At 27.8% G+C, this 22,989-nt stretch overlaps 3 protein-coding genes across 13 annotated transcripts in view; 1 reads left to right on the top strand and 2 right to left on the bottom strand.

Annotated features, from left to right (window-relative positions):
* Positions 1 to 855: 855 nt before the first annotated feature.
* LOC118069649 (unconventional myosin-IXa-like) lies at positions 856 to 14,126 on the bottom strand. Of its 7 annotated transcripts, none has more exons than XM_035087908.1 (11): positions 13,547 to 14,126; positions 13,091 to 13,399; positions 11,753 to 12,378; positions 11,173 to 11,476; positions 9,912 to 11,088; positions 9,182 to 9,827; positions 9,038 to 9,098; positions 7,397 to 7,726; positions 3,417 to 6,562; positions 2,186 to 3,196; positions 856 to 1,438 (listed from the first exon to the last, which is right to left on the bottom strand). In XM_035087908.1, exons 4-11 carry the CDS (start codon positions 11,463 to 11,465, stop codon positions 1,341 to 1,343), a joined length of 6,762 nt encoding a protein of 2,253 aa, XP_034943799.1. In that variant the 5' UTR covers positions 11,466 to 11,476; positions 11,753 to 12,378; positions 13,091 to 13,399; positions 13,547 to 14,126; the 3' UTR covers positions 856 to 1,340. The 7 variants fall into 7 exon arrangements, with proteins under 7 accessions (XP_034943799.1, XP_034943800.1, XP_034943803.1 ...); XM_035087909.1 differs by lacking the exon at positions 13,091 to 13,399 and having other exon boundaries at positions 11,753 to 12,016; positions 12,121 to 12,378; XM_035087912.1 differs by lacking the exons at positions 7,397 to 7,726; positions 13,091 to 13,399 and adding an exon at positions 8,800 to 8,847.
* Positions 14,127 to 14,245: 119 nt separating this feature from the next.
* On the top strand, positions 14,246 to 15,530 carry LOC118069650 (peptide deformylase, mitochondrial-like). Its single transcript, XM_035087915.1, has 3 exons — positions 14,246 to 14,798; positions 14,889 to 15,266; positions 15,340 to 15,530. The coding sequence occupies exons 1-3, from the start codon at positions 14,577 to 14,579 to the stop codon at positions 15,478 to 15,480; spliced, it is 741 nt and encodes a 246-aa protein (XP_034943806.1). The 5' UTR covers positions 14,246 to 14,576; the 3' UTR covers positions 15,481 to 15,530.
* Positions 15,531 to 16,940: 1,410 nt separating this feature from the next.
* The window catches only part of LOC118069596 (tachykinin-like peptides receptor 99D), a 58,131-nt gene continuing 52,082 nt past the window's right edge, over positions 16,941 to 22,989 (bottom strand). For 2 of the 5 annotated variants that reach the window (XM_035087809.1, XM_035087808.1), the window contains exons 5-7: positions 19,486 to 19,682; positions 18,993 to 19,389; positions 18,635 to 18,758 (exon numbers count right to left, since the gene is read on the bottom strand). In XM_035087809.1, the coding sequence (XP_034943700.1) occupies positions 19,029 to 19,389; positions 19,486 to 19,682 (558 nt within the window). In that variant the 3' untranslated portion in view covers positions 18,635 to 18,758; positions 18,993 to 19,028. Of the gene's footprint in view, positions 18,759 to 18,992; positions 19,390 to 19,485; positions 19,683 to 22,989 lie in introns of all 5 variants that reach the window. The other 3 variants (XM_035087811.1, XM_035087812.1, XM_035087810.1) reach the window with 3 other exon arrangements.

Genomic DNA, 22,989 nt, shown 5'->3' with positions numbered 1-22,989 from the left:
TTATTCATATAATCATTATAGTTTTATATTTATATATTTCTTTATATATTTATCATAGCGAAAAGAAATGGTTTTTATTTATTTATTTTTTCTTTTGTAAAAAAAGGCAATTTCAACTAACGTCACGTAATTGAAAATGATTATAGAACACTAAATTTGCGTATGTTCTTGGTAATATCGTATAGCATACTTTAAAGACGTTATTACCGGAAAAAATATAATCTTGGTAACGTATTTTATAAACGTAACAATAATAACAGATTACGAAATAGATTATATTATAATATATATACACGTTATATTTTGGTTTATCCTCATTATTTATATATTTTTTTCGTTATTTTCATCATAATAAGCAATGAAATTGATAATTTATCTAATTCGCAGCTTAAATTTCATGCGAAAGCCAAATTGGAGGCTGTCTTTAAGCAAAATTTTGAATCGTCTCACTATTTTGTTTTTTTTATACCAAATTTTTCTATTTATTCAACAAATAAATCAACAAATTGCTCTCGTCATTTATATTTTAATAATTTTTCTTCAATTATTATCTTATATAAATAACGAAAATAATGATTCAGTCCTTTAGACTCGCAACAAAAATAATATTTTTTTTTCATTGTTACTAGAAGCATGTTATACCAACTTTTATCGTTTTATTTAAAGTATAATTTTACTAAAAATATGTTGGTAATTATTTTGAAAACTATAAATAAAATAATAATAATATTATAAAAAAACTTATATTTGATAATATCGAGATGATTTTTGCTATGAACGAAAATGAAAATTTGAATAAGATAAAATAAAATTACATATTTTATATATTTTTGCTTTTTCACACGTATGGTATTTGAAAAAATGCATGTTTGATCAATCATTCCGATAGTCGTATTTATAGAGAGATAAAAAAGTTTACAATAGTAATAATAATAAATAATAATTATTATAATAATAATCAAATAAAAAAAAATTTTTAAGCACCGAATATTGTATTAATTTTTTTTTTTCAATCACAATCTTTGTGCTTTAAACAATTTTAGAATTTTCTATCATCTAATAGAAAACATATATATAGAGTTATTAATATTGATTTATTATAAAAAATATTCTTCATTTCTTATTGCTTCCGACAACCTCCTGAACCGATATCGAAACTGTTTTCGACGTTCATTTACAACTTACTCTCAAAGACTTATTTAATGTCGAGTAAACTATTGAAATTAATTACTACCAAGTTAATAGCGCTATATGTGCCCGGATATTGACTTTAAATAGAAGAACACAAATTAACTAATCTTGGCTGGGTAATCAACTTCATTGTAGGTACAAATAACAGGTCATACCATCACCATGTCTTCATCGACGTGGATGATTGTAGGAAATGTATTTTCTGTTGAACTTTGTCTATGAATATTTCTTTTCCTTACCAAGGCATCTGAAAATATTTAATGGATATAAGTTTGATCGATTATTTAATTTTTAATATAAATTTTATACATTTAAATGAATGAATATTTATAATTAGTACTAAATTAGTATAATTTTTTTATATTTATTGAATTAATTTACAAATAATTGTAATAAAATTCATTGAAAACTATCTCAAATATAATAAGTCCACATTTATAAATTTCATAATTAGTATATTACAAGTTTATAAAATTTTTTCAATTTTATTGATATAAAATAATAATTTCAATATAATTGAATGATTTTAAATAAAATGAAATTCATTTACATCTAGATTTTTTTGTTACTTTTTTTTTTTTATTGAATTTTGCTTAAAAATCATAAAAAAAAGTATAGAAGTATCGCAGTAGAAATTATAAAGAAAATAAGTGGTTTTTGTTTTAATACCCTTTGAGTATGTATCAATAAAAATAAGTATTACTAGAGTACATCTAGCAAAATTATTATTGTATACGGTGTACTAAATTTTCCAATATTAAATTATATTACGCTAAAGTCAATATAAAGTTATAGATGATAAACAAATTATAGAAGCTCTCAACTTGTTAAAAAATAAACAATATTCATCATGTGAACTTATACACAGAATAAATATAATAAAGTCATGAATAATGAGAAAAGGGTGATTATTTCTGCATTATTAAATTATTACGAATGGAAATGAAAAAGAGATGATTTTTTTGTTGTTTAATGAAAGAATGAAGATTTTTACCGGCTGAAGGTGGAAGTAAATCATCTAAAGATCCATCATCGAGGTCGGTAGCAGAAAGTAATAGATCATCGTCTGATGAAGCTCGAGTAAGACTTGGCAATGTTGAAGTAAGAAGAGCTTTTTCTTTTTGAATTGTTTGAATATGTCCAACTAGAAGAGCTTCCTCTTCATCACCCCTATCACCATCACGGTCTGAAGCATTGCCCCTATTACCATCTGTAGAAGTTGTGATACTTAATTCTTCAGGGCTAAATATTTTAGATGAACGAAGACTGGAAAGTCGATTAGTTGCGGCATGACACGCAGACTCTAGAGTACTTATGTCTGCAAGTGTTGCTCTGACAAATCGTAATTTTTCTTGTACAATTGTCTCAACGCACTTGGTTTGTCTACCGACATCTTGAAGAGAATCTTGTGCTGGAAGAGTCCTATTTGTTCTTAAAATACACGGAGCAAAAACAATAGCAAGTGCTGATGATGACATTCGATTGTCTACTTCATGAAGTGCCACTCTTGCTAAATGAACAATCAGACGTTCCATTAGATCGAAGTTTGGCTTTGGAAGTTTCTTTAAGATTGCGAATAAAGTGCTGATTCTGTCATGTGGATCAGTTAAATTGGCTGCATGAAGAAAATCGTCATAGTATTCAAAAGTCAATAGAGGTTCTGGCATATCACGGAAAAAACTTTTCAACACTGCTGCTAAAACGTGAACTTGATAATTTTCAAAGTCTACTTTCTCTAAATCACCTTCATCCATTTTCATTTTTAATTCACGCACTTTAGAACTCACACCACTTTTCCTATAAAGTCCTTCAGTATAAAGTCCATGCATTTCTATAGTAGTTATCAGTCGGTCTACAACGAGAGGAACTTTACCATCACCACAATCTAATTTATACAGTGGAACACCAAAAACTTTTCGAGAATTTAACTCATGAATTGTACCATCTTTTCCACATTCTGCTGCTGCTCTCATATAACATTTCTTATGACAAGTAAGTTTGCAATCTGAAACACAAATATGTATACATATATTTTTCTGTTTATAAATTTTATTAAAATTTTCTCAAGTATTAACAAAAAATAATTTTTTTCAACCACATAATTAAGTATATTTATTTATAAATATTATTAAAAAATTATCAATTTGATACTCTTTTGTTATCTAGAAAATAATTTACTTGGTTGTTATTGTAGAATATGAATAGATCATTATCAGAATACTTACTCTGACAAACAAGTCCTCTTTCAATTGGCCACATAAAGAACGATGTGCAGACTTCACAAGCAGTTGGAATATTAATAATTGTAAGTTGAAACATGTGACTACCATGTTTAATAGGTTCTTCTTGTTTACGTTTTTTCTCCTTTTTTCTTTTACTTTTACTTTGTTTATCAAGTGCTTCCGGTTTTACTTGAGTCATGAATTCATTCATAAAACCTCTAAATGCATTGACGCCCATTGTAACAGGAAAGTCTTCCCTAGTGTTCTCTTGCTTACAAACTGTTTCCATAACGTGTAGAAAATTAGCAATAAGATCTGTATATTTAATATTTCCTTCAACTCCTCCTTGATTAACTACACTATAAGTAATCACAAGATCATCTTTAAATTTTCTTAAAGCTTGTTTAAAAACACGATCAACTTCACTAGGTTTTTTACCCTCTTCTTGACCTTCCATAATGTAGATTTTTTTTGTAATAAAATCTTGCATCAGAGCCAGCTCTTTTGCATCTGATATGATCTTGTCAGTACTATCTGAAAAAGCTGATGTACCTGTTAAACTGAACTTTGAAGCAACTGTTTGTTTAGCAGATTCGTAAGGAGTTCTCATAATAGGTTTTCTGTTTTTTCTACGGTTAGGTGTGTTAGCTAATGGACATGGCATTTTTAATACCCCTCCATTTTGTATACATTTAACATGATAAAGTTGTTTACAATCATTGCACTTATATCCTTGTGTTACAAATGCATCCATTTTTTCATGACAACAAACACAAACATCTTCTTTGGCGAATCTTGCAACTTTTCTAAATCGATGACCAGCAAGAGTAAAGAGATTATTACCTTTCCATTCTAAGAGATTCATTCCTGGTGCTAATTTATCACTATTTCCCACTACAGTCTTCTCTTCTAATCCCGATATTTTTGTTGCAGGATCCGAATTTCTTCTTCGAAGTTCCAATGTTGTTATTGCATTTGATCGCATTCTTTTTCCAACTTGTTGTCCTTTAAATGCTGTTTCATTTTTATTTACAGGCCAATCAGTGACCGATCGTGTTGGTAAATTATCTTTCTTCGACCAAACACTAGTAGATTTAAAATCACTTTCTTTAATTGTACCTAAAAATATATTTTTCGTATCACTAGAAGTATTTTCCGATACACTTTCGCCCATAGACCGGCATAAAACTTCACGTCCTGGTCTATTTCTTCTTGCACTTCGTACCGGAACATCCGGTTCAGTCTTTTCCTGTCGTGTTTCATCATCTTTGATTGATGATATCTTACGTACATTTATGCATTCATCAATTATGTCTGTTTTTATTGAAGTATCACCTTCAGAGTTTTGTCTCTTCAAGAAACTATACTCTTTTAAATCTTTAACTTGTCGAGCAGGAGAACTAGGCTCAAACTTTTCTCCAGTAGTCTCGTTTAATCTTCTTTGATCTTTGAGAGTTATTTCATTTTTTAATTTATCATTTGAGTCAACTTTAATATTTAAATTTGATGCTTCATTTAATCGTTCCATTCTCGTTTGTTCAAGAAGACTTTCAGTTAAATGTCTGTATTGGGCGGTGTTTGAAGATCTACTAATTACTACTTTTTGTGGACTTTGACCAATATCAATATAATTTGTTGAATAATCAGTTCTTTTTCGCCATATTTCTGCACCTGTACTCTGAGACAAATTTCCACTTGGATGATATTTATCTCGAGAGCTGTGAAAAGATGAAACATTCGTATTGAAAATTGGTGGAGCACTTTGAATCGTACTAGGAGTTTCTCCATCAGTATCACCATCACTATATCCAGTTGATGAACTATCTGTTCTTTTATTAGTGGATGATCGACTTGTAGTATTGACGATACCTATGTTAACTGTATTTATTAGTGGTGATTGATCAGCACGTTTTGTTCTAGCACTTGGAATAGGTTTTGAATTAACACTTTCTTGGGAATAATGAGACTCAGAACTATCAATGCTAAGCTGTGATTCATAACTTCTGAGACTTGCAAGACTTTCTAAACTACCTTTACGTAGACTATTATCCTCTTGACTGAGAATATCGGAAGTTTTTACATCACGAGAATTAAGAGTTCGTTTATTTGGCGTTAATTTACGTTTTGAGTATGAAATACTGGAATCTATTGGTGATTCTGGATGTATCATTTCTAATCTTGAACTTGGATAAGCTTCAGATCGTCGTGGTGATGGGCATGGTTCTGTTGTAGATTTTAATTGAGCACTAGATTGATTTTTAAACATATTTTTACATTCTTCAAATGTAAAACTTTCGGTACTTGTTTCTGTTTTACATATTGATACTTGTTGACGTCTTTTCATTTCAGCAAAAGCTTTTCTAGCTCTTCTACCTCTCACATGAGCTTGAAATAATATTACACATGATTTAAACTTTTTAAACCACGTGTGTTGTTTATAAGCTTTCCACGTAGCTTGAATATGAATTGCAGCATCCACTCGTGCGCGAACAGTTGCAGCCATTCTTTGTGCCATAACCATTCTCCAGAATGACTGAATTAATACAACAGCATTTTTGATTCGTAAAAATTTTCTTCTCTCTAAACAAGCACGAAACCATTTTTGAATAGTTGTTATGCTTGTTATAATTTGCTGATGTAATTCAATATCTAATTTTATTTTTTCCGATTCTCGCAGGAAAATTTTCGTTTTACCCAGTTGATAATTATCTTTATTGAGATTCAATGTTAATAGAAAGTCTCTAACGTCATTTTGTGAACTTATTAATCCGTTTGGAAGTAACATACGATAAAGTTGAATAAATTCTTCATAGGTTAATCGAACGTTAAATCCTGCTTGCCGAATTCTTACTGTCTCAAGCATTCCCGTATATCTTAATTGCCTTTGAACAGTTTCTTCATCAAATTCATTAGGAATTTTATTAGAATTACTTTTAATACAACGGATGAAGAATGGATTTGCTTGATTAAGAGTATCCATAAGACTATGTAGACTATGTTGAAATTGAGCAGATACTGTCATTGGTTGTTTTCTTGCTTTTCCAGGACCTGTACCATAACTCTGTGTTCTTCCAGCAAGTGTTTTGACCGTTTGAAGATTTTTTAAACCTTTTTTACCTCTTTCACGTGGTCGAAATGACTTGTTTTTCCTGTAAAATATCAAATATTAGTTTAAATATTTCTCAATTAATAATACATTATTTAAAATTTAATACAAAAAATTGGTTTATTTGCTAGAAATTTGCAAGAATATAATTTATATATATTATATAATGAAGCAGATATTCTACTTAAGCAAGGCATTAATTTATACACTATGATTAATTGAGTATCATTAGTATGAAGAATATTAAGACTTGCATTATTTTCTAAGTGTTTATTGAATATTGAGCCAAAGAAATTGGTAGCATTTGATGATTAGAGATTTGAGATATTAGTAAGATGTATCATATTTTTTAACACCAAAAAAATTACTGTTTTGACCATTCATAATTAACTGCTATATAAATAAGTAAATTATCGGAACCCAAAACTTAAAAAATATAATTAAGTGTAATAACGTGTAAAGAGTAAAAAGTGTATTAATATTAAAAAAGTGCAACCTCACACACGACTTAATATTAATAATAAAAAAATTCTTTTTTTACTCTAAAAAAAAATTGCACAATAACTATAAAAAATTGGGCATGCAACAAAAAAGTGATTCGAGATAATATATATCATGGAGATGATCAATGAGTGATAACGATTGTGATATTTATGACATACATATGTTTAAATATTTTTAATTTTAAATTTTAAATCGATTGTAATAAATGAATAAATAATTGAATATAATTATCTTCATATTATTTGCTAACCGTTTACCGCATATTTTGAATCAACAAGTAAGACCTCCACCCAGAACAAAATTAGAGATAAAAATCCTGGCACCTTATTAAATACAATTATTTATGTCTTATCGATAATTATCAATTACATACATGACAATTTGATTAGCACGTTCCATGACGTTTGCTTCATCTTTAGGAAGCACCCTCTCTAGTGGCGTGTGAGTATCTCGTCTGAATTTATTATTACTAATAGGCTGCTCTTCCCTGACCCGTAAAACGTAACCACCTTTGGTTGGCGTTATATTCATTGGGTGTTGAGTTTGATTAATATTTCTAAATTGCGGCCAGGATAGCCGGTTGTTGTTTACATTGTCGTTGTTTTCAATTTGTGTGGCGGTTAATGTGGCGGTAGGAGTTGTTGGTGGCAAGCAGATACTGCGCTGCTTCTGATAGCTTGGCGGACGATTATGTTTGTGCAAACTGAAAAATGCTATCATGCTTAGCCGAATTTCCGAAAACTAATTTTTTTTTAAATTCTTTAATATTCTATTTTAATTGTGATAAAGAACAGCTTTTGTTTATAACTCGAATAATTGAAATAATTATTGAAGATAAATAAAAGATTTTTGTGTAATGGAAATTTTTTTGAAAACATTATTTCATTGAATAAAAAATAGTATTAAGTGATACACGATTTTTTTTTTTAATAACTTAATGATAATCAATTTTTATGTGTTGAAAAGAAGAATAATAAAAAATAAAGTTAGTAGAAAATAAATTCTATTCGGTTCAGTCAAGTATTGGAATAGTAATAAAACTTTAGTACAACAATAAAGTTATTAAATTTATAATTAAAAAGTTTATAGATACTATTGATGTCTTTTGAAATGTGAAATAAATTTACTTTGGTACTATACAAATTATTAAATTTATATTCTTCAGTTGTAATTCTTTCCTTTTAAAGTTTTATCTAACTTCCGTCATTAACGTAATTTAGATAAAAAAATTTCATTGCATTATTTATTTAAATTATTCAAATAATTCATTATTAGCACATTTCTACTAATATTCTACAATATTAATTTTTTTCTCCCCTGACTATGATTGATATTTAAATAATAGAATACATTCCAGTTGAATTTATTATGATTATTATGATTGATTGAATAATGAATGACAATGATGCACCTTGAAGGGAAGGTTGTAAATAATGATTGCCATAATGAAAGTAATGATCTAGTTACATCTATCGAAATTGTCAAGGTGCGGACATAAACTATGTGGTAGTGAAAATTTTTGAAAACATTTAGTTAAATAATCTAAAGACTTATATGGATTTACAAATCCATAGACATTATTTATCTATTAATTTTTCATAGTAATGTAGCTGTTAATTTTTAATTGAATAAAAATAAAAAATAAAATAAAATTATTAGACTAATTGTAAATCCATAATTTTTAATATGCAACACAAACGGCGTAAGAAAATAATATCAAAAAACTCGTCAAGATAAGGTAATAAAACATTTAGAGTGGATCGAAAGACCACTTACGCAATTCTGTTAATAGTTAGATTAACAGCCGATAACGTCACAAGATGGCTATAAGAGACAAAAGATAATGCAACTAATATAAATTCAATCTATTAATTTGGTTAATAATTAAGAAACAAATCCGAATGTTCAAACAAATTTTAAAGCTTATAAATGTATATTTTATATATTATTATTATTAAATATAACTTTTCGATTTAAAAAGTGATATGAGTAAAAAAAAAAAATGAATTATTACCTGATTAAATTATCATTAGGTGTACGATATCGGTTCTGAACGGAGTTTTTGTTGCCATCAGCTAGAAAAATAAACAATAATTATGAATATTTAATTTGGCACTCAATGAAATGTATTTAAATGTTAATTGTTTAATGAATTTACCTCTGCCATGACGATGAGCACGGCCAGCTTCCTGAAATGCAAAATGTGCCCGAAAGAATGCCCTTAATATCGCCCATCTAAATACAGCAACAGGATCAGCACCAACTAGTTCCCGCACAAATGCCAAGGACGAGTTTTTTAATACTCCAACAACACCATCAGGTCGCATAAGATCAAGATTCTTTTCTCTCATATTTGCTGCTTGATATTTCACTGCTCCGGCGTAATGTCGCACAACAAAAGCTGCTTCCCGACGTTGAGGAGTCTCATAAAATTGATTGTCTTTGTGTACAGAATTAAATTTCTGTAGTAAAGTTTCGTTTGTTGCACCCGGAAAATTGCACTGATCATCAAGAAGACAAAGGAGTCCATTTGGTTTGCCTTCGATTAAATTAAGACACCCAGAATTATCACTAAATCCAATATCAGTCCATCTTATTCCTTGTCTTCTATATTCACGCTGTTCATATTGAAATACATGCTGATTAAAATAGTGTTGTAATTGTTCATTGGCATAATTGATGCAAAGTTGTTCAAAACTATTGCATGTTTTGAAATCTTCAAAACCGAAGATGTCTAAAACTCCAATACTATGGCCTTGATGATCACGTAAGGTATCTTTTTTGGAGAGTAAAGCATGATTTACCTAAAGATATAAAAATATATAAGAGACGATATAAATACATTGTAATTTGATAAGTAATTTTGGAAAAAAAAATTTTTTTTATACCTGGAGTACTATCCAGTCAAAGAGAGCTCCATACAAACATTTAGCCATTGCATCTCTAGCAGCAATAGCTTCTGGTAATCGATAATTGATAACTAAAGTCTCTCCAGAAGCTCGCGCGCGTTTAGCTGTCAATGCAGCAAGAAGAGTTTCCTGTTTTACTCGCAGTAATTCTGAAATAATAGCAACTACTTCTGGATTCTTGACACCTACAGCCTCGTCATGATGATGATAAGACTTTCTCGGTTGAAATTCCACATTACCAAGAAGTAATACAGCTGATAAAACTGCAAATAGCCTTCTCTGTTTTTCTGGCGTAAATCCAACCATTTCCATGGATTGTTTTAATCTTGAGAATTCATGTCGTTCATCGATATTTTCTAACCCATAACAACCACTTTTATTTAAATAGTTGTAACGATCTGCACTTTGTAAATGCAATAACTGACGTTCTTGTTCACTTGCACCAGCGAGTAAATAATAAAATACATGGTAATTCCTCTCGTTTTTTCCTTGTGAAACTATTCTGGATTTTTCTAATAAATATTTTTGAACTACAGCACCATGGACCATTCCATTTTCCTTATAATTAACTTGAATGAATTTACCAAATCTACTACTATTATTATTATGAGCAGTTTTGGCATTTCCAAAGGCTTCCAGAACTGGTCCAGCACTAAGAATTGTCTGCTCGACACCACTACCGTGTGATCCTTTTTGACTTAATGCAGTTAAATGATGTAAAAGAAAATTTGTAGATTCCGTTTTGCCTGAACCACTTTCACCACTAATAACAATACACTGATTTTTCTTTTCTTTTAACATTGAGTGATAGGCAGCATCCGCAATAGCAAAAATATGTGGAGGTATATCAGGACCAAGTCTTCGATTTTGATAAAGTTTGACATATTTTGGATTGTAAATAGGATAAAATTTAAAGGGATTCACAGCAATTAATATGCTTCCAACATAAGTATAAATATTTCCTGCTAAAAACCTCGCTCGAAGATTGTCCAGTAAAGTTTGTTCATTGAGATCTGGTAATTGGCACAAGTCAGGATATTCCTTGTCTTTTGGTTGATATAAAAATCTGTTGAAATAATCTTTGAGAAGCTGTGGATCCATCGGAAATCTACTGTCCGACCATAAATAGTCGGGTGTTTTCTTTCTCAAATAAAATCTAAAAAATTTAATGCAATTATTGATTTATAAATATTGAAACTCATATTAATTTTATTCATGATTATCAATTTGTCAGCATTACCTATAATACTCTTGTTGAGTAACACTCTTGGGCCACAGTAACATAAGTGCCACAGGACACTCTGATGGTCCAAGTCTTCTTTCTTTGCATTCTTGACCAACTGAATTTCCAACAACTTCGGCAAGTTCGTATCCATTTGACATAGTACCATCTACAAGACCAAGCCTTTCAATAATACATTCTACGATTTCAGCAGAAGTTGTTTGTTTAGTTGCTTTTATTGAAAGTGCTTCATATTCTGGGCTCCATTCACCCACGAACACTTGAACGACACCAGAAATACTACTTTCCATGACGGTTAACCCTAAAAAATAAATTTTAAAATGTTATTTTAACGTTAATTATCACAACTTCTGCAAAATCTATCCACTGGCAGATATCTTATTCTATTTTATGTATGTGTCATGTGAAATTTTGAGCAGCTGTAGTTAAATGGCAGCCTGATGTTAAAAATAAACTCTTATGTTTAGATGTTTGATATTTTCAGTAAACAAAATTCACACATTTAGAAATGTGATAAATATTTATATTTATTATAAAGATAAAAAAATGACCAGGAGAGATTTATAAAAATAAATACCTTGATATCTTTAGGGTTAGTAGTATATTTGTCCTCTATCATCCATAAAATATTTAAATACAGCCTCTTCGTCGTTTTCTTCTTTTTGTTTGAATGTAACTTCTAAGCATTGATGTAAATATTGTAAATTTTTTTCGTACATTGTGATCAGTTAATTCAAACAGTTCGTTTTTCTTATTCGAGATATTGAATACTCAACCACGCATATTGTTTCCATATTTTTTTATTTTGTTTTTATTTTCAATCAACTATTTGTTCACTTATCTGTGTTATGTTAATGAATTAAGTAAAAAACATTAACTTACTTCCAAGTTATTTTTAGTATTTTAAAATAATAGTTTTATAGTCACTAAAGTATTCTTAATTACTTGTAATTTATAAAAGTTTGATGAACTAGATTTCACACATAAGTTGTCTAAATAGGGTTTTCAGCTCAACATAATTTTAACTATTGTCATGGTATCCATTTAAGTTCATTGAAAAGTATAGATGAATCAATTATCAGCAGGCAGTAGATTTTATTAATATTGTAGGAAAATAAGTGACTGTTTTTTTCGATAGGCAGCTTCGACTATTTTTTACACAATACAATGATCGTTTAATCATCTTAGAAATAAGGATGAAATCTGTAATCAAACATAAAATAAAAACAATTAAAACCATTAGACAAATAAATTTTCAATAATTTTTTTTTTCTTAATTTCACGGTAAATATGATTTTTCATAAAAATTGAATTACTCAGAACAGTAGAGCAATTAGAAAGCTAAATACACTTTTCATGTTATGAATCACGAAGTCGACATTTATAAGAAAATTCCATGACATCCAATTGAGATACAGATACTTTTTATTAATTTTTTATCAATTTAATCAACCGTGAGATACTTAATATAGTTGACACAATTTTTCATGAATCATTTTATAGGTTGGAACACTCCATTTATAAATTAACTATGCTATTAATCACAGGATTAATATAAGTAAAAATAAAAAAATATATCCCTATATAAATGACATCTAATGATTCAAAAACATCGCCATATTATTTTGACATATGAACTAATTCTCAAAACAATCATTTTTCCACACTACTAGTACTGGAATCCAGTGGAAAACCAGGACTTGTCGATTGGCAGGTAAGAGAGCTGAGAGCAATCCGCCAATCAGGTTTTTAGGGTTTTATGTATGAGCGAGAACGTCAACACTGAACCGGAGCTAGATATATAGGAATTTCGGCGTGATTTTCATATGTATTTAGTTTTCAGTTTCTTATCGTTCTACTTGTATGAATTAAATCAGTTAAATGCAATTGATAAGACGTATAAAACTAATTATACCTCAAACTGATTAACGATTTTTGATGCTGTTCAGTTAATTTATTTTTATGTGACAACATAAATCCCACCGGGACTGGGGCATGCTGCCACACGGACCAAATCCCTTCACAATCACCACAAATAACCATTCCACATTTACTAAAGCTAAACTGTAAAAATATTTTTCAACAATGGCACTTTAAACTATTTTTCACTGTGCTCCAATCACTCGAAAATAACTAAGAAATTTGCTTGCAAACCCCGTGGCAGTTGTCGCGTACCTGTTTTTCCTGTTTTCGCCTGTTCACGCGCAAAGCGAACGAATCACAGCTAGAAATAGTATGTGTATGTATGTGTGAGCGAGAAAGAGAGTATGAAAAGATGAAGATGAGTGAAAAAGAGTGATTGAAAGAAAAAGATAAACACTTAAAATATGTATAGATAAGTTGTATTCATTTTTTAGTTGACAAAACTCACCAATTGATTATTTAAAAGGTAGAAATACCGATAATCTAAATATGTTATCTTCCACAATAATTGATTATGCGTTCTTTTTTTTTTTAAAACTGATCGTTGACGAATACAATCTACATACAATCTCTTGAATAAATTGTAAGTATATCAACTAAGGTTCAATTTCATTTCACCAATCATATTCGTCCATTACACAATTATACCAATGATAATCAATGTCTTCTGTTAAAACTTGATGGTTTTTTTTTTATTATTATAACTATGCAATTTCACCCCTTCTTCGTGTGATATATGTAATATATACTACTGCCAACTGAACAAAACTAATCTCTGACACACGAGTAAGCTGTATATCTCAACAGATAAAGTTATACACATAGAAATCGAATCATACACATTGTTGTACAAATATAAACTATTTAAAATTTAACATTTGCACAGAATATTTGTACACATTGTGATTTCTTTTGTTATGTTAAAATTTAATAATTTTTAAACTATAAATAATATATTTAATAGTTAAATTTAAAAAATATACCAGGCGCGGCTGCTGTTAGACGCCACGCAATCAATTATAGGTTAGTTATCGACACAACAACAGCAGCGCCATCACAACACATGTATACTCTTGAAATTGTATATACTTTCTACTCAACAGTGTTGCCAATCTTTACATATTTAATTTTTGACTAAACTATACAATGAAAAATTGCAAAAATAGTGATTGTTTATTAAAAAACTAAACAATAAATATATTGAATTCTAACCGATAATTGTTATTTATTGTTATTTATAATAAAATCAATATTTTATTTATTATATGTAATACTTTCAACTTTGTTGACTCAAATGTCCATTTATAGACTTGTAGTGGTGCAAGGTTTAAAAGAAAAATAACCTAGTATTCATTCACTGGGTGTTTTTGTAAATATTTTTATTATTGAAAATATCGTTGAAATAATTCTAATTTATGCATATTTTTTTATAAAAATATATTTGACAAAAAAAATAACGTTTATAAGAAATAAATATTATGTCTCGATTGCGATGTATATTAAATAGCAAATATTTTGCTACTCGGAGTAATGTTAGAAATTATAGTCCTAGTAAAATAGAACAAATGGTTCTAAAACATTTTGAACCAGTAGAAAAGAAACCTCCATATAATCACATTTGCCAAGCAGGTGATCCTGTTCTACGTTTACCTTGTCGACCTGTTCATGCAGATGAAATAAAGTGTGATGGATTTCAGAAGGTTGATAACTATTTTATTTATAAATTGTAACAAAAACTGTTGCAAAGTATTAATAGAAAAATTATCAATTAAATTTATCATTTTTTTCAGTTTGTTAATCACTTAATTTCAGTAATGAGAAAATATGAGGCATTCGGACTAGCTGCTCCTCAAATCGGTATGCCTATTCAAGTTATTGTAATAGAAACGACCAAAGAACATTGTGAAGATAAATTGAATGTAAAAAATGCTGGTCAACCTATCGAAATAGTTCCTCTCCAAGTATTCATAAATCCAAAAATGAAAATTCTGGATTTTAAAACCACAGAATATCCAGAATGTTGTGCAAGTATTTTAGGGTTTTCAGCACATGTACCTCGTGCTAAACGGATTAAAGTTGATGCATTAGACGTATTCGGCAATCCATTTACGTGGGAAGGGCAAAATTGGTCTGCTAAACTTGTACAACACGAAATAGATCATTTACGGGTAATAAAAATTTAAAAAATTACGTAAAAGTTGAACTTAATAGATCGATAAATTGAGAATATTTTTGTTATAGGGAATCCTTTATGTAGATAAAATGGATTCAAAGACATTTTCATGTACAGTGTGGGATCATGTCAATAGAAAAGAAGGAAAAATAGCAATGGATTTTTATCCAATAAAAAGAAGTAAATTAAGGAAATATTTTTTCATATAAGTTTTTCATTATTATTATTCATAATGAAACCATGAATTATAGTTGATAAATTTATCACTGAGAGTTGATTTGAATAAAAAATTAAATATTTTTTTATTAGTTTATCATTTAAAAATACAATTACAATGAAATATGAGAATATTATTGTGATTATAAATCATCAAATGATTTTCCATTTACATATTTGGTAATAATACTATTATTTATTTTAACTGAACACAAAGGATAAATGTAAATCATTTTTCTTGTTAATAAGTCAATAACTTCATTGTCTAGTCATAAAACAATCATCAAGATGCCTTTAAAAATTATACTATTTAATGTAATTTTTACTTATATATGTCCAATATTATAATTTATTAGATAAAAATATCTTCAACCTATTTTATATACTCCAATTTCAATTATTTTATTTAGAACAAAAATTAAATGTTCCATTTTATTTAAAAATTTTGAGTTGATTTTTGTGTTTTTAAGATATTTACTCTTTTATCTTCACTATGAGGTGGGAATTATTATATTAAAATATTACCAATTATTTATTGAGTAAGTTTATTATATATCTTGATATATTTATCGTATGATCTCTTAATCTTTATACTCATTGTGCTAGCTGGGTTGAAAAAATTGATTATTCATTTATATCAAATTTAACTCACAACCAATCATTACTTTATCTTTTTATCAATTAATGATAAAAATAATTCAAGTGAAATTAATTCTTTTAATCGATGATTTGCATTATTTTCTTTAAATTCAATAGTATTTATAATAAAATTTGATTTTAAAAACAGTATTTTTTTTATAAATACTTATTTTTAATGTTAAAGCTATGGATGTGTGAGTAAGATTTTGAATGAGTACAATTTTAGATAATCTGTCAATTACAAAAAAGCTTTTAATAGTTTAACTTTGATGCGAGAGGATTAAAAACCTTTGAGGTACAAGTTAGAATGTAATTATTAATTACAAAGTAACACATAATTAATGAGATTATAGAAAACCTCAGCTTAAGTTTTAATTATAAAAGACAATTAAAAATTTCTTTAAAAAAACTAAAATGAGCATAAATGATGTTTTTATAAAATATATTTTTTTTGGGATTGTAGTCGTGTAGTGACATCAGATGACGGTCTTATGAATTGCAAAATGAATGTCTTTTAATGGCTTTTTTTCATATTTTCTCATAATTACTATAAATATTGATTTATTTATTTGTTGTTGTTTTATACATTTTATTTAATATTTTTATTAAAGTATTACAATTTATATATTGATGAATTTCGATTGTTGAAAGATTACATTAAGCTATAATTTGATAAAAGAATATCTTTTCTTTATATTTGTTAGTGAACAAAACTAATTATTTTTGTATATGTGTGTCATTTTGATTGATTATGATTCCTGTTTAATATCATTTCAATATACACTACATTTATTTCCTCAAAATCAAACCAATATTAATTTATAATCTATCAAATGAATTTTTTAGCCTAAATGTTGATTTCAGTTTTATTAATTTTAACGAGAAAAATGGTTATTTGACTTGTTAAAAATACAAGGACACATGAATTTAAAAGGTCTACCTTTTCTTAAGTTTATTAATAATATTCTTTTATACAACCACAAATTAATATACATTCAATTTATTAAATTGACATTAATACTAACAATTTCTTTTTTAAATAATTTATCATTTTTACAAAATTATAGTCCCTGGCAACAATTTACATCATAAGGTGCATCGAATAACAATTTCTATGTATAAAAATCCACAAAACTTTGTCAAATTATTATGAACAAATAAAGATGTTAATGAAACAAAAAACAAATGGAATTATATATAATGTTAGATTAAATGAATGAAAATAAACAATATGAAGAAGCTTATTTTATTAAATTATTTATTTGTTCATATTAATTACGTTCAGTTTTGCCTTTTTTTTTATTTATCCATGAATAATCTATATTCGTAGCACCGTCAGGTTTCTATTAGTGAAATTTCGAATTTTTTTTTCAATACATTTACATTATTTTACAGAATTATGTATTAGTTTTAGATATAATTACAAACGTTTAATATTGAATGTTATAATTAAATCTAATAATCATGATTTATCTTAGAAAGCGTTTGGTTTTCCCAGAGAGTTTTTTTTTTATACATCTATTAGTTTTGCGTTTTCTATGAATATTAAACAACATTGTCGTTCAATTATACATAAAAAAAGTGATTTTGTTATGTTTGCCATCGATAAATAACTCTATCAAGTATGGGGGTTTTTTAATTCTGTCAATATCAATTGCAGTTTGATATTTATTTTTAGTAATTATTGAATCACATTATACTATAAAAATAGAATGATGTTGTTACAACGTACAAAAACATGATTGAAATGAATTTCGTGATTAATTTTGGCACAAATTTGATTATTACTTTATTAAAATAATATTCCCCAATCTATTATTTTAAATCATTAACTCTCGTTTGAAAATGAAATAATTCATTAGTACAACCTGACGTTTATTATTATAACTTTTGTATTTAAGAACACAATGATTGTGCATTCACAAATAAGCACCTTTATTTTCAGCAAACATGCGCGTGGTTTCTTATGATTTAAGCCTTTTATGTGGAAATCTAACATTTATTGTTTTTACAATTATATATTTTATATATATATATATATATATGTATATATATATAAATAAATTTTTTAAATTTAACTTTTCATTAATTTATTTATTTATTTAATTTTTATACCTACTAGATGTACGATAAAAAAAAAAGTGTTTTGATTTAAATCTATGGAACCTAATCAGGTACCACAGATCATTGGTCCTTTTATAAAAGAAGTTGATAGAAAAAGAAAAATTCATAATTCTCAATACTTGTTGAATAAAAAATGGAAAATTTGTATTAAAATGTATTGAACTATTTACTTGAATTGATAATAATGATAATACTTCAAAATGTATGAAATTGATTAATTATAAATGAAGTGCATAAAATTGACTTGCAATGAAGGCTCATAATATTGAGCAGAATAATTTTATTTTGGTCAGTAATTGTCTATTAGTTAAAGGAAGATGAGAATATGAAATAATTTATATCCAAGTGTGAACTCGTTGTTGTGATAACTCTTCATTCTGTCAAGACATATGTCCCCTTGTTTCTGACGTCCTGTATCGTCGAGCATGGCCGCGTCGATGTGTTGGATGGCGGTGGCTGTTTCCGAAGTCCATTCCTCCTGTGGATTGCAATGGTATTCGCACGGTGCCTGATAAAAGAGAAACAACGGAAAAAATCTTTTGGTATAAGAAGCTTGTGTAGAATAGATATGTTCAATTGTTGGTGTGTTTAGATATGGTGATTACTAGATATTTGATTGATCAGCACGTTAATTTAATAGACCAATTGATAATAGTATAATAAATGATTGAAAAATCAGTATCACGAGATAATACGAACTTAATAAATAAATTGAATTGATTGATTAATTAATTAGAATTACATTCATTTGGGTTTAAAATCAGGCATTGGTAAATTCTCAAGTGATAGTGGTAGTGATATCCCTAAAGGCTTCAGAGGATGTAAGAGCAGATGCAGGAAATTCGCAAAGGTCAATGTTAAGTCTATAGTGGTCCTTGGTAGCGCAACCACGCGCGAGGAATATCTCGTGTTGCTCAATTATCGAGCCCCTCTGCAGCGTGGTCGGCACAACGGTGCTAATGCTCTGGTCCGAAGACGAACACGTAGACGTACCGTTTCTTGAAATCCGCGTATGAGCATCGGGACTACCTGTACAGCTATACCTTGACGTGACTGCTTCAGATCTCGAAAGTGCCGGCTCTGGTGACACCTTTATCCACGGGCACCAGAAAAATACTTGAGCAAAGCCTCGTCGAAATCTAATGAATTTTAAAATTATTTATTATTATTATTATTATTATATTATATTTATTTTTATTATTATTTTATTCAATTATTTTATATTAATTTTGTACCTTGAGTTCATCCAACAGTAGATAATCGGATTATACATGCTATTGGACATCGCTAACCAATATATTGCCAGGAAAAGCTCTTGAATATATGGTTCATTCGTCACTTCTGGTAGGTAAGGAGTCACTATGAAGTAAACGTGAAATGGTAACCAACAGACTGCAAATATCACCACTACAACGATCATCATTTTTACAACCTGAAAGAATAATAAAAAAAAAATTAATAAATGTTTTTGAACTTATTCAAATAAATTGATACATTTTCTGGAGTGTTTCATTTTGCCTTCCCTACTCCTAGATAAGATTTTTATAAAATTGTAATAAAAAAAATATGATTACAAACGTTCAATGGGAATGAAAAGTTCATCGTGTGGGCATAAAGTGCACTCCGACTTATTTTTTTTACTTGTTATAGTTTGATAAAATTAAATAAATTTATCAAATGCACCTCATTAGCAGTGTGTTTATTTTTTTCTTGAGATTCTGAGTTTTTATTTGAAAAATAGAGAAAATTTTCAGTAGTTATGACAAGCGAAGTGTAGTTCTCTTTAATGATATATTGTTATTTTTCGCATGAAATCATTTTATAAATTAACACAACGTCGTGACAAAATTGCTAAGCTCTAGAAGATCGTTAGTCGACGTCTCGTGCAGTTTCTTATTTCTTTTTTTTTCTATTTTTTTTTAATAACTATAGAAAAAATACAAAAAGTTTCTAGCAGAAGTCTATTATATTTTAATTGGTTCTTTAATTTGGTAAAAATGTGATAAAATATGAATTCCGGTGCTTTGATTTTAGTTAGAGCAATTAAATATAGTAAGAACATTCTGATGCTCGAAATACCAATATTCGCAATTTCAATGCAAATACACTATTTAATGTTATACAATCTATGCTCTTGATCTCGAGATAAAAAATATAGTTACTTCTATTTGCGGTTTACACGGTTTGAAAATTTGTTTGATGTGTCTATCAAGAATTTTATATAGTTCAGTAGTTGAACCACAATTGTGGTCAGACTGCACTAGTTTGATGTTACTCTCGATGCTTGGGGATCGCATCTCCTAGAGTGTTATCGACTTTTGTTGTATCAAGTTACAATACCTGTCCAAGTAATGGTAATTTGGAGTTTTATTTGAAACCCAATCAATATTGACAATTCAGAGGACAATTTTAAAAATATTAGTACTTGACATATAAATGAATAGACGACAACTATCCATTTTATTTTATTCATCCACAACATATGCACATTTCGACCATAAGTCGAAGCTGAAAATTCCTCGAAAATCCTAGTTTAGTAAAGATGTATCTTTGGTCATAAATTTCTACTGACTACTCTACCGAAAAACCATTTTATGGCTTCTTTGTGGTTTTTGAAATTCTTGATGCGACACATAACATACCAATATAAAGAAATATGACCAATTAATGTATTTTATTTAAATAATAATATTAATTGTTTAAAAATATTTCTTCAGGTATTTCGATTAAAATTTCTTTTTTCTTATGGTTTTTTTTTAACTGTATTAAAAGAAAAGATTATTAAAAAATAACATGTTTGTTTTAAAAAAAAAAACGATTAATTGTTTAGAATTCAAGTTAAACGAAAATTAAGTTCTATCGTACTGTTGTTAAAAAAAATAAATAATTAATAATAATTTAAAGTAATAGAAAATAAATTAATCAATATGCAGAAATCTAGTGTGTATATTTAATAAAAAAATATTAATTTTATTTCAAAGAACATGGGGTCTTATTTTCGATGCGGTTTCAATTAATCGAAATACCTTAAATTCATTAACACCTTCAATTAATTATCATGGTAATTATTATTTGAGAAAATTAAATCATAAATTATTCTAAAAATTATTGCATTTTTTACTGAATTGTTCTTATAAAAAGATTCTAATTTTATTAAAAATTACCTTGTTTGACTTAAAATCCTAATTAACTCCTAAGATTCCATTTATTTAATTTTTTATGGATATTCATATTTTATTGTCATTAATAATTATTTTATTTTTATAGGGCCCTAGATTTTTTTTTATACAATTCAAAGCGATTGAGATACTTTAAATATTAATTCTAGGATTTTGGAGAAATTTAACATCCATCAGTATTCGTTAGATGTAGTCAAATTCACGTTTGTACACTTGAGTTTAAATGCACGCTTGTTTACACTTGTATTTATATTTGTGATGTCAAATGAGTGTGTGTACGCGGCTAAGAATTTAGCCAGATTAATTTCGTGTGACTCATCAGAGTCAGTTACATTTCGTATGAGCACCTAAGCGTGTCTAATGAATTACAATTTTTCTATTTATTTTTAAATATTTTGTTTAAAAAAACTAACTATTCTAACTATTATAAAGCTGTCTTTGGTAATATTTAAAAAAAAAAAATTAATTTTCGGCTTTGCTTTCTTACATTTTTTCAATTACAGTTCATCTAAAGAACTTTATTCATATTTCCATAAATTGTGACCTCAATAATTTAATTCTCTCAAACATATTCATACCTAGAATTGTTTTATAGCAATCTTTTATGATTTATCGTATACCACAAAACTATTTTGTGACATTCCTATGTTTGTTATCTTGAATAAATATGAATATTGAAATTATTAATCCACCAATGGTTTATTTTATTTTCATATCGAGAAAATATTTTCAATAAAATTCAAATATTTTCAATAAACATAATTTTTACTTCTATTTTATTCATCATTAAAAATGATAAGCATCGAACTGAATTAATAAAAATTAATATATACTCAAATGTACGAGAAAAAGATTATTATTCGTTGAAAGTATTCATGATGACTATAAGCCATAGTTGGAATTGCAAGTATGAATATGTGAGAAACTTAATATGTGCACTTTGACTTTGACTTTTAAAGTATATTTACATAAAATACCTTAAATAGCTTGAAAGAGAAAATAAAATTTGTAATAGTACTTAGAGGATTATAAATAATCATGTATTTATCTAAAAGACTTTTCTCTCTGATTTTAATATTAAAAATTAATTCAAGTATTTTTTTTTGAAATATTTGCTTTAACGTAAATATTTATTCAATTAAACAAGACACAGTTTAATGATTTAGCTACTAAAGAGTTAATCGATGCATTTTGAGAGCACTTTGATAAAAAAAATTCTCAATAAAATTGTTTAAATCACCATTCAATTATTTAAAAAATTCTAAACTATCGATTAAACTTGTTACTAAGTGAATATGTAAATATATTATAGAAACTGATCGATGAAACGAATATCCTAGTACTTGGGTAATTTTAGTATGACGTAAATAAATACACTAGTCTGCATAACAATATTTTACAGATAATTTATATTTAAGTCTGACAAGAATTTACGTTCTTATTAGTCGTAGTCCTAAGCAGGAAGTCTTATACAATATTGTTCACAATACTCCTAGAGTGTTCCATTTCTAGAACTCGTGTATATAGAGTATGATGGTATATTCATGAATCTAGAATAAT

The sequence above is a fragment of the Chelonus insularis genome, unplaced genomic scaffold, assembly GCF_013357705.1.
Source record: "Chelonus insularis isolate UGA/USDA-ARS -01 unplaced genomic scaffold, ASM1335770v1 contig_41_pilon, whole genome shotgun sequence".
In the NCBI taxonomy this organism is placed as follows: Eukaryota; Metazoa; Arthropoda; class Insecta; order Hymenoptera; family Braconidae; genus Chelonus; species Chelonus insularis.
The sequence above is the reverse complement of the archived record's forward strand: the minus strand, read 5'-3'. Positions and strand labels throughout refer to the sequence as shown.